The 11,977-nt window shown below is 35.8% G+C and overlaps 2 protein-coding genes across 2 annotated transcripts; both read left to right on the top strand.

The window, feature by feature from the left end:
• The first annotated feature begins 1,406 nt into the window (after nucleotides 1–1,406).
• On the top strand, nucleotides 1,407–2,939 carry LOC130990892 (uncharacterized). Its single transcript, XM_057915120.1, has one exon. It carries the CDS (start codon nucleotides 1,407–1,409, stop codon nucleotides 2,937–2,939), a length of 1,533 nt encoding a protein of 510 aa, XP_057771103.1.
• Nucleotides 2,940–7,549: 4,610 nt separating this feature from the next.
• On the top strand, nucleotides 7,550–9,348 carry LOC130989433 (uncharacterized). Its single transcript, XM_057913437.1, has 7 exons — nucleotides 7,550–7,793; nucleotides 7,867–8,040; nucleotides 8,117–8,224; nucleotides 8,307–8,376; nucleotides 8,565–8,672; nucleotides 8,770–8,866; nucleotides 9,018–9,348. Exons 1-6 carry the CDS (start codon nucleotides 7,636–7,638, stop codon nucleotides 8,857–8,859), a joined length of 708 nt encoding a protein of 235 aa, XP_057769420.1. The 5' UTR covers nucleotides 7,550–7,635; the 3' UTR covers nucleotides 8,860–8,866; nucleotides 9,018–9,348.
• Nucleotides 9,349–11,977: the final 2,629 nt, after the last annotated feature.

Here is an 11,977-nt window from a genome sequence, read left to right as displayed (position 1 = left end):
CTGTGTGTTTTGATGCTTACACTTTAGTTTAGTTTGAACATTTATCATGAACATGCTATAGATTGTAAAATATGGTGTTGTGGGCTAGCAGATATAAGGAGAAAAATAGCAAAATATATACTTTGAAACGAGAGAGGAAACACATAGATTGTGATTATTAACAGAACCAAATCAAATCTTAGTACTTAATAGTATCTCTCAACTACCAGTTTTGTACTGCACAACAAATATCTGTGCAATATTTATCACTGGACTAATTACACTTCCATCACAAATCTGAGTCACAATACTAGAAAGTTAGAAATAGTAACTTTCCTGTTGATAGGAGTATTATTTTTCTGTTAAGACTTAAAATCATATTAGCATTAGATACCAATTAAATCAGTTGACTGATGGCCAATTACCCCTAAGTGGATAAAAGTACCCCTAAGATGGCCAATTACCCCTAAGATGGCCAATTAAATCATATTAGCATTAGATAAGAAAATGAGCAGTAATTAAATTGCCTCACTTCTCATTGTAATTACTATGATCCCCATCATCCAAACAATTAATTCTATTTTTGCTTATTCTTTTTCTTTTGTTGGTGGGAGTGCAATTAAGTGTGATCTGTTAATTCACCAAATTACTTTCCAGCCAACTCTAATAAGGAAACATATTATTACCTAATATTACAGCTTGGTATTGTACTTTCTAATATGCTCATTCTTTAGTGTATTCCCTAAGGATATAATCACAATGTATTCTAGGTTCCTTGTTCACCAGAACCTATTTTTTGGGTAACTTCTAGGTTCGGGTAAGAACAATAAGATCTCATAGGAATCTAATTTATATATCTTATTAATATTTAAAACTATTTTTTATGCTGAAATAGCGCAGACATAAATATTACACTATCTAATACTAATAAAATATAAATCCAATTAACTAAATATGATATTTGAAGTACAACTGGAGAATCTTAAATAAAATAATTTAACAGTTACTAATTATTACATACACTACTGTATAGGTTTGTTATGTGGTTACTAATTAATTATTTGATATTCATTTAACGATTTAGGTACATTGCGTGGTTACTTACGGAATTGATAAAAATGAATAAATTATGGATGTCAAAGAATAGATTATCACAAGAGTATGAGGACGGAGTTGAAGCTTTTTTGAATTTTGCAGTCCAAAGTGGTTGTGATGCTAACTTAATCTCTTGTCCTTGTGCAAGGTGTGCTAACACTAGGAAGTATAAACGTATTGTCGTAAAGGGTCATATAATAATGAATGGTATGGACATGACATATAAAAAGTGGGTATGGCATGGTGAAGGGCAGACATCATCTCTATCAACACATGATACTAATCGGGTTGGATAAGGGGATACGGGATGTAGTGTTGAGGAACCAATAGATATGATTCACGATGCGTATGATGTCTATGAAAATAACCCAACCTATTTTCAGACGTTGCTTGAAGACACTGAAAAACCTCTATATCCTGGTTGTAGTCAATTTACCAAGCTATCTGCCACTATTAAATTGTACAATTTGAAGGCGAAACATGGTTGGAGTGATAGTAGTTTCAATGATCTATTGAAATTGGTAAAAGAAATGCTCCCTGAAAGCAATTCCATGCCTTTTTCTTTGTACGATGCAAAGAAAACCTTAAGCACCCTAGGGTTAGATTATGATAAGATTCATGCCTGCCCCAACGATTGTATTTTATATCGAAAGGAGTATTTAGATTCAAGTGATTGCCCTACATGTGGGATGTCAAGATGGAAGGTGAATAAGAAAGGTAAGGCTATGCCTGGAGTGCCGTCAAAAGTTCTGTGGTATTTTCCTCCAATACCAAGATTCCGAAGAATGTTTCGTACTCGGGAAATTGCGAAAGAGCTAGTTTGGCATGCAGATGAAAGAAAGCGTGACGGTAAGTTGCGTCATCCAGCTGATGCACCGGCTTGGAGATTAGTAGACCACAAATGGCCCGATTTCGGCAACGAACCCAGAAATCTTAGATTAGCTTTAGCAACAGATGGTATGAATCCACACAATATGATGAATTCTAACTATAGTTGTTGGCCTGTTGTACTTGTCACGTACAACCTTCCTCCGTGGTTATGCATGAAGAGAAGATTTATGATGCTAACTCTATTGATTTCTGGTCCCAAGCAACCCGGGAATGATATTGATGTATACTTGGCACCCCTAATTGATGACTTGAAAGAGTTATGGGAGATAGGCATCCAAGCATATGACGCATATCGTTCTCAAAGCTTCACACTTAGATCTGTTCTATTATGGACAATCAATGATTTTCCTGCCTATGGAAACTTGTCCGGGTGTTCTGTTAAAGGGTATAAAGCATGCCCGATTTGTGCAGATCAAACTCATTCTAAATGGCTACCGTACAGTAGAAAAGTATCTTATACAGGACACCGACAGTTTTTACCTGAATACCATCCATACCGAAGGCAGAAGAAAGCGTTTGACGGCGTACAAGAGTTGCGGGCTGCCCCAAAACCTCTAAGTGGCACAGAAGTTTTTGAAAGAATGCAAGCATGCAATTGTGTGTGGGGAAAAACAAAGGGCAGAAAAATATCAGATGAAGTGAATTCTAAGAAGAGAAAGAAAAAGGATAAAAAAGAGCAAAATGAGACAAAAGAGTCAGATGTGCCTTCCGTAGGCAACTCATGTTTCAAGAAAAAGTCAATTTTCTATGAGTTAGAGTATTGGCAATATTTACATGTTCGTCACATACTCGATGTGATGCACATTGAAAAAAATGTTCTAGAAAGTCTAATCGGTACATTGCTAGATATTCCTGGGAAAACGAAGGATGGAGTTGCTGCGAGAATGGATTTGGTACACATGGGTGTGAGAAATGAGTTAGCACCAACTGTGGTTGGGAAGAAGACATGTTTGCGCATGTTATACACTTACTAAAGAGGAGAAGCGCAAAGTCTGTACTTCATTTCTTGGAATGAAGTTTCCCGATGGATATTCTTCAAACATTAGTAAGCTCGTATCCATGAAGGATCTGAAACTTAGTGGATTAAAATCACATGATTGCCATGTATTGATGCAGCAATTGCTTCCAATAGCTATTCGTGGTGTTTTGCCTAAGCATGTGAGGATTGCCATTACTAGGTTGTGTCACTTTTTCAATGATATATGCAATAAAGAGATAGATGTGCCTAGGTTGGAAGTAATTCAAAAAGACATAGTGACAACTTTGTGCCTGCTTGAGAAATACTTCACACCTTCATTTTTTGACATCATGGTACATTTAACTGTACATCTTGTGCGTGAAGTTAAATTGTGTGGTCCGGTGTGGTATAGATGGATGTATCCTTTTGAGAGATACATGAAAATTTTGAAGGGGTATGTACGCAATCGTCATCGACCAGAAGGGTGTATTGCCGAGTCATATATTGTAGAAGAGGCTGTTGAATATTGCTCGGAATACTTAGCCAATACATACACTATAGGGATCCCATCTTCTAATCTTAAGGACAACCTGACAGAGTCTTCATCAAGAGCTACAGTAAAAGTAATCAGTGATGAAGAATGGAAGCAAGCTCATCGTTATGTGCTAACAAACGATGCCGATATTGATCCCTATATTGAGTAAGCTTGAACTATTAATTTCATTTTTCAACTTAGTGAACAAAGGTCAGATCACTCTAAATCCAATAACTTCTATAGGGCTCACATGGCACATTTGACAACAATGTTTCCTAAGAAAGCTAAGATAAAGAAATGGCTTCAAGAGGAACACAATAGGCTTTTTATTACTTGGATGCGTGAGCAAGTAAGTACTCTATTGAAAATTATTACTATTTATGTTATAAAAAATTAACTTATATTATTCTTTAACTTGTTTGTAGGTTGCAAATACAGCTATCGACTCTAGATTGAGATTTCTTTCTTTTGGGCCTAGCAAACGTGTAACACAATATGCTAGTTACACTATTGATGGTTTTGTTTTTAATACAAAAAACCGTGATGATTTTAGAGTGGCTCAAAATTCTGGAGTTAGCATACATGCAAGTGTTATGCAAGTTGCTAGTTCGAAAGATAAGAATCCAATTGTTTGTGACATGTTATTTTATGGAAGAATTGAGGAAATATGGGAGCTTGATTACACAGCATTCCGTGTTGTAGTATTTAAGTGTAGTTGGGTAGACAACAAAAGTGGTGTAAGAGTGGATGATTCTGGCTTTACCTTAGTGAATTTGAATAAATTAGGGTACAAGACAGATTCATTTATATTGGGTAATCAAGCTAAACAAGTGTTCTACATTCAAGATCCTGAGGATGAAGCATGGTCTGTAGTTCTTGCTAGTCCCAACAAACGATACACTGAAGAAGTCAATCGTGATAATATGGGAGACATTTCTGTCCAACTCCAAGGTTTTTCAAGAACAGTGCCTGTAGTTGATTCAAACAATGCGTCAGATGAAAATGAACCACCATGTGTGCGTGAAGACTGTGATGTTAGACAATGCTAATATGTAGTTTGGTATGAGTTTTGCAATATTTATTTATTTTTTAGCACCTAATGATTATATAGTTATTTTTACATGTTTGTTAAAATAATTGTTGTTGCTAATGATATAGCTGCATCCTGACCTTGTCCAGGGAGTGCTCATTTAGGAAGCACAATTGTCGATTCTAAAATATCATTTTGATATCTATAACTATAATAAAACTAATATCTGTCTGTTATCACTATATTTCTGGAGTTCCATTATTTATGGCTGGGAATCTAGACTTATAGTGGATCTGTGTGTTTGGTAAACTGATTGATTTTCTTTGCTGTTATAAACTGATTGACATTAGGTGCTAATATTACAATTACACTCATTTGCTTATTTATCACAACAGTTGTCTTATGTTATAGTTTCTAGTGAATCTATACTTAGTGGTTTTAATCGATACAATGGTTCTTTTTTTATAGGGATTTGATCGAGAAGGAAAGTTGAGATCTAGCTGCTAGACTCTTGGAGAAGCTCCAAACTGTAGAACAGGACTAGGATTTCAATGGATGATGATCCTTGTGCCCCGGCACCTTCTACAAATACAACTTCAACAAGTAGAGCCAAAAGGGGGAAAGTATGTCTGACGAAAGTTGCTCGGCGGAGGGCAAAAGAGGTCATCCAACATGTTGATTTCAACGAACGTGGACAGCCAGTGGGTGAGGCAGCAGCTGAAATGCAAAGTTACATTGGCCTCCTTACACGTGATCACGTGAAGATAAACATTAAGAAGTGGAAAGCTGTCCCGCAAGATGTTAAAGACCTGATATGGGACACGGTTAAAGTAAAATCTCCAGAAAATATGTTATTTTTGTGTTTTTAATTTCATATGTTTGTATAATTTTATTGATTTCATGCTCTTGTAGTCTTCCTACGATGTTCCCGAGCAGTGGAAGGCTGGATGTATGGAATCTGCAAACAACAAGTGGCGAAGCTGGAAATGTAGAATGTACAATGAATTCATTGTACCATGTCAAGATGACGCCTCGAAGTTGCAAGAACCACCACCGGGAAGTGGCATTCTGCCATTAGAATGGAATCAGTTTGTAGTCACTCGACTGTCGTCTGAATTTAAGGTGTTTGATTTTTAAAGATTTTTTAATTGCTTGAAGCTCTGTCTCTTACATCACTACTTTAATATTGCAGAATTTCAGTGCGCAACAAAAGGAGAGACGGAGTAAGAACATATACCCCCATCGACTTTCCCGCAAAGGATATGCTAAACTTGCCGAAGAGTTGAAGGTTGTAAATTCCTTTTTTGCTAAGAGTTTATTGAATAGTCGAAACATAGTATGCGGACTCTTTAAGAACCCTGCATGAGCAGGTGATGTTGTGTTAGTAGGATGTGTATAACAGTTGAGAAAGGGAAATGGGAATGCTTGCATACACTCTGTAGCTGCTGGGAATGCATCGAATAGTGAACTGACAGTCTTGAATATAACCTGATTACTTATTCCCTGCTGTTAGTAGGATTGATTCTCGAATTACTTATTCCCTGCTGTGATTTGAGCCAATTGGGCTAATGTAACAGAACTTGAGCTTTCCTGCAGGTGTTTATGAAAGATTAAAGAATGTTTGCTATTTAATGAACATTTTGCAGTAACTATACTCTCTAAATTCATATTATTTGTTTTGTAGACGTCTGATTTACACGGTGATGAAGATATAGACAGAGCTGTGATGTGGAAGAAAGCAAGACTGACCAAGGACGGAGAAGTTCAGAATGATAACTTGAAGAATGCTTTCCAGAAAATAGTATGAAATTGCATTATGTTATTTTAATTTAAATTATTCATTAAATTGGACAAATGTTTTAACCATTTAATTGCTTAAAAATAACAGGATGACTGCATAAGGGAAAAGGAGGAAGGCCGAGTTGATTCTTCATCTTGTTCAAGCGATTTGCTATCACGTGCTCTGGAGAAACCTGAACATGGTGGCCGTGTGCGAGGTTTAGGGGCAGGGGTGAAACCCAAACCATTCTTTGAAACACCTAGAGTTAAGAAACAAGAAATTGATGAGAAAGCACAAACTGAGCTGGAAGAAGCAAAGAAGCAAATAAAAGAACAAGATGGACGCATACTTGTTCTAGATAAAGTGATCTACGAGTTAGTAAGCAGAATTGGAAAACTGGAATCGAAGGTGGGTGATAAGGACGATAAGTCTGAAGGATTAGGCAGCCGTTCTGTGATAAAGCCTCAAAAGATGCAGATTGAAAACGCTGAAGACATCAAGGTGGTTGAAAAATCAGTTGGGTAATTTTAATTCTTTCTAGCAGCCTTTTAATATTAATTAATACCTCTAACAAATCATGTGTTGTGTATTTAGAAACCTGATAAAATGTGTTGTGGAAAAAAGATTGAAAACGATGAAGACATGAAGGTGGTTGAAAATGATGAAGACATCAAGGTGGTTGAAAAATCAGTTGGGTAATTTTTAATTCTTTCTAGCAGCCTATTAATATTAATTAATACTTCTAACATATATTGTGTTGTGTATTTAGAGACCTGATAAGAAGACACGTGGAAAAAAGATTGAAAACGATGAAGACATGAAGGTGGTTGAAAACGCTGAAGACATTGAGGTGGTTGAAAAATCAGTTGGGTTGGAGGTATTATGTGAATACTTTTGAAAAATATTTTTGGTCTTTTCTTCCTTTCATCTATTTGAATACTAATGATGTAGGGGAAGGTGGTTAAATTACTTGAAGACGGATCCAAAAAACTTGTAGCTTACGGAACGGTCATGGTTGCTGGAGATGTCCTTCACGGATCTCCCTTTCCTAAAGATTGCTTACGTGTGGCGATTGATGAGGTTTTCAATGATAATGCAAGATTACCCTTTCCTATTTTAGATGAGATGATTACAGTGGGAGATGCATTAGGAACCCATGTAGCATGGCCTACTCATTTGGTGGTGGAGAAATCAATTGAGGTAATTTTAATTCTTTCTAGCAGCCTTTTAGTATTAATTAATACCTAACATATAATGTGTTGTGTATTTAGAAACCTGATAAGAAGACACGTGGAAAAAAGATTTTGAAAGAGTCCGCGGTGAAGAATTTGTCATCATTGCCTTCATCATTAGTAGCACTATACTGTATGATGGAGAAGTCATTCGCGGGTGAAGGAATACATCTTCCAATAGACTTTGAAATGTTTGGGCAAGATCTAAAAATTTGGATTCTCTTGAAGGATGATGTGATTCCCTTTTGTAATCTGGAACCGATTACAGGGAACAGCATTATCGCATACATTTGGTAAATATCTTATTAAGCTACTATCATTTATAATCGGGATGTCTTATCTAAGTCTGAAATGATTTGTTGACAGCCATTCTTATGGAAAGATGAAGACAGAGGGAACTCTTGGGAGGTTTATGTTTGTGAATCCATTTACCGTATCTCAAAATCGACAAGACTCAACCGAGACAAGAGCCCGCAAACTAGCAGACAGGTTACTTCAGGCTTTATCAAATCAGCTGGTACTCGTTCCTTGCAACGTGGGGTAAGTGAAAATGTTAAGTTAGTAGTTAGTGTGGTATATGTTTTCGCCTACTAATCCAATTTTTTTTATAAAATAGTGGGCATTGGATTCTGACAATCATTGATCTTGAGAAAGATCGTGTCTCTTTGATGGATCCAATTTCTCATCGGAATAAAGATACCCCATGGAAACTCGTCGTTGACACGTAAGTCTTACACTTTAACTAATCATTTATGTTATTGATTTTTATAGCTAATATGAAATTTCTGGTTGCCTTTGATTTCAAGTGCGATGAATATTGTGAATGCACGCAAGGGAAAAAAATTCAAGAAAACAGCAAGTTGGGAAGTGGTTAAGGTAGGTATAATTTTCTATTTATGGCTATTACGACTTAATTATGTTTGTTATTGCCAAGTTCCCTAGCTAATATGTGAACTGTAAACTGCCACTTATTGGCTGCTCTTGTTGGCTGAAAATCATGCATATCAAGGGGTAAACTGCCACTTATATTGACTGCTCTTTTTCGGATTCTTGAATCTTGATAGGGTCCTATCCAGCCTGATGCATCTCAATGTGGATTTTATGTCATGAAGTTCATGAAAGAGATCATAGCACGCTATGAACTTAATGCCTACACGTCTCTATCATCGATGGTAACTATATATATTATACTCTTCATCATTTTACTTTTCTAATAGAACTTTTGTAATTATTCGTAAAATATATTTATGTACGTATTTCTTTTTACAGTTTAAGAATGTTAAGACATACACCGAAGCTGAAATCGATGATATTCGTGAGGAATGGGCAACTTTTGTGATAAAGCATGTGTTTGCTTGAACTTTAGGTATGATAGCGATATGTTAATGTAAATTTTCTTAGGTGCAAGCTATGGATAATTGAAAGCTGTTGCATTTACATTCATGAAATCCTTTAACTTAATGTTTTATTTGCATAAAAATTTCACACTTTGACTGCATGAAGTTGGTATTATGCAGGAATGGAGCAGATGATAGGAAAGATAGAAGTTCCCGGGAACTACAATCCTTATTTACAACAAGAAGACTACAACATGGATGGATAACCGTATAGATCTCTTGACTTGTGGTATATGTGCTTTATGAACTGAAAATATTAGTTTCTTCTACTCGAACTCGGAGAATGCTGACCTTGTCGTCTTGAACTGCATTTTGTCTGGCCTCGTTGCTTTAAATTACTCATGTATTGGACTGCATTTTGCCCTGTAGATTAACAGATCTTACTTTTGAATCTTTGATGATTGTTTTTGCAACTTCTGAATGTTAATATTATGTTCTCAATGTTATTTTATTATTTGAATTTTTTTTCTTTTGAGTTTTAGATATAAATAAAAGGCAAAATTGAGAATATATAAAAAATATGCGGAAAACTGTCATCTATTACATGCAAAACTGTTATCTATAATAAAATAGACAACAAAAATTAAAGTCATACATAACGGTTAGTAACCGTTATGTAAGATAACAATAACGAAAATAATCCGTTATGTATTTGGAGACAAACCGTTATGTATGAAAGTCATAGATAACGGATGTAAGTGTTATGTATCACAAGGATAACAAACAAGAAACGTTATGTAAATTGCAATAAAACGTTATATATAACAATTAAAATGCAAAATCATAACGGTTTTCCATGTCTTTCATAACGGTAAAAAACGTTATGTATGCAAGTCATAGATAACGGATGTAAGTGTTATGTATCACAATATAAAACCGTTATCTATTCCTTACAAAGATAACGGTTTAAACCGTTATAAAAAGTATAAAAAACTGTTAACTATGTTATTAGAAAAAAGAAATATCATATAATACATAACGGATTAATTCTCATACATAACAGTCGAAAACCGTTATCTTTTGCTCACAAAGATAACGGTTTAAACCGTTATAAAAAGTATAAAAAACTGTTAACTATAATATGAAAAAATATATATTATGGAATAGATAACGGATAAATTATAATACATAACAGTCAAAAACCGTTATGTATAATCAATATAGATAACGGTTATAAAACCGTTATGTATGTGTGGTTATACTGTTATCTTTTCCCTTCATAGATAACGGTTTTTAAACCGTTGTGTATGATACCTATAATAGATAACACCACTATACACAACGGTTTTTTTGCTCATAGATAACGGAAAAAATCCGTTATCTATGAGCTTTTTTCTAGTAGTGGCGTTTCGAATTTGGGCTGAGGCTTCAATCTTCGAGGTTCCTTGTTTGGTGGGAACGGCTATGTTGAAGAGCAGGAGATGTGACGTCTCTGATAAAGTAGCCACCAAATAGGAATGACCTTTGCAGAGAGAGATGATCCTGAGATCTCTGCATTTAATGCGGCTGTACTTTTGTGAGTACATGGCTTCCTATGAACGTTGGAAGTTCAGTCCGAGGAAGAATGTTTAACTGATACTTGACTTTAATATCAGTCCGCTGAGTCCACGTGGCACGCATTAAGTAATCAGTTCCGAACTGATTCTTCAACTGATACTTCAGTTGGTATCTTCAGTATTCAGTCATTCGTCCTTCAGTTTTCAGTCTTCAGAACCGCAAGCTAAACTAAAAATGAACTCTAACACTTGAGTTCAAATAGTTCTAGTCTATTACAATTAAGACCTATGGATTTTGGTATCATCAAAATAAGGATTAGGATATTCCACAAGGTTCCCAACATGAAAAAGAGTAGCATTTCTGGAATTCAACAAGAACTCTATCATAGGTCATATTATCTACGGTTTCTTCAATTTCCTCAGCATTAAATCCATCATAACACAATTCACCGGTCTCATCATCTTTCTTCCAAATACCCCAAAAGTTGAAAACAAATTTAACAACAGACGGCATGCTGGACACAAAAACAGAGGAAACAATTTTTTTTTATCAAAATGTTGTTCAGGATCATTCGAAAAGTTAAAAAAAACTGACATCGAAGGGGATTTGCATATTTTGTAATAACCATTATTGAAACTTAAAATATGATGAATACTAACATTTTTGTGGTTGCACTTCCAATTTCTTCTTGTTCGTCGTCTTTGTGGTTGCACAGATTGTTCTTGTTCGTCGTCGTCGAAGATTTGTCCGGGCTTCTTCTTTGATGGTTTGTGGAAGAATGGCGAAGGTTTGGGTAGGCAACTCTTGGAATACTTGTTCGGTGCCAAACCCGTGTAAATACTAATGGTGGGTCCCACTTTTAAATTAAATAATAATAATAAAAAAAGTTGACTAACGGCCGTAAACGGTGTTTGGTCAGAGGGGCAAAATTGTGCGATTTTTTGAACTTTAGGGGTTTAGTTGCACACACAGTGAGTAAGAGGGGTTATACGCTATAAGGGCTACTACTTCGGGGGCCAATCTGCACATTTTCCCTTTTACTTATACTTTTGACACGTGTCATCATATAGTGGATTCTTAAATTAAATTTTCACCAATTTTATACATATAATTTTGTAACTAAATATTCGCAAAAATTAAAAATAAAAACAAGAGGTCAAATTGAATAAATGTTAATTAAATATTTACTATGTATCTTTCGTATTTACAATTTAGTATTTCACGCATCTATTTATAATTTGATTTATTTTTATTTTGGGCAAAGGTGCAGATTGGTCCCTGAACTCGACCCCCCTAGAGCGTTGAGCCCCCCATACTCGGTCAAGGCGCGTTGACCTCCCCGAACTCCCGAAAAAAAGGTGCAACTAAATCCATGAGTTTAACGGCGGTTTAACGCCGTTAAAAGTTTTTTTTAAGTTTTCTGGTCATCTTCTCCGATTGGATTCCTTCAATTTTTCGGCGAGAACCACCGGCTTGGATGGCCAAGGATGGAGTATCGCCACCGCCACTCGCCTTCCCCTCATCCCTCTCTCGCGTTTCCGGCAACGGATCTTTCTTCCCTCTCTCTCTCTCGCATCTCTGAC

Source organism: Salvia miltiorrhiza, chromosome 6, assembly GCF_028751815.1.
Source record: "Salvia miltiorrhiza cultivar Shanhuang (shh) chromosome 6, IMPLAD_Smil_shh, whole genome shotgun sequence".
In the NCBI taxonomy this organism is placed as follows: Eukaryota; Viridiplantae; Streptophyta; class Magnoliopsida; order Lamiales; family Lamiaceae; genus Salvia; species Salvia miltiorrhiza.
This window is presented reverse-complemented; position numbering and strand designations above follow the sequence as displayed.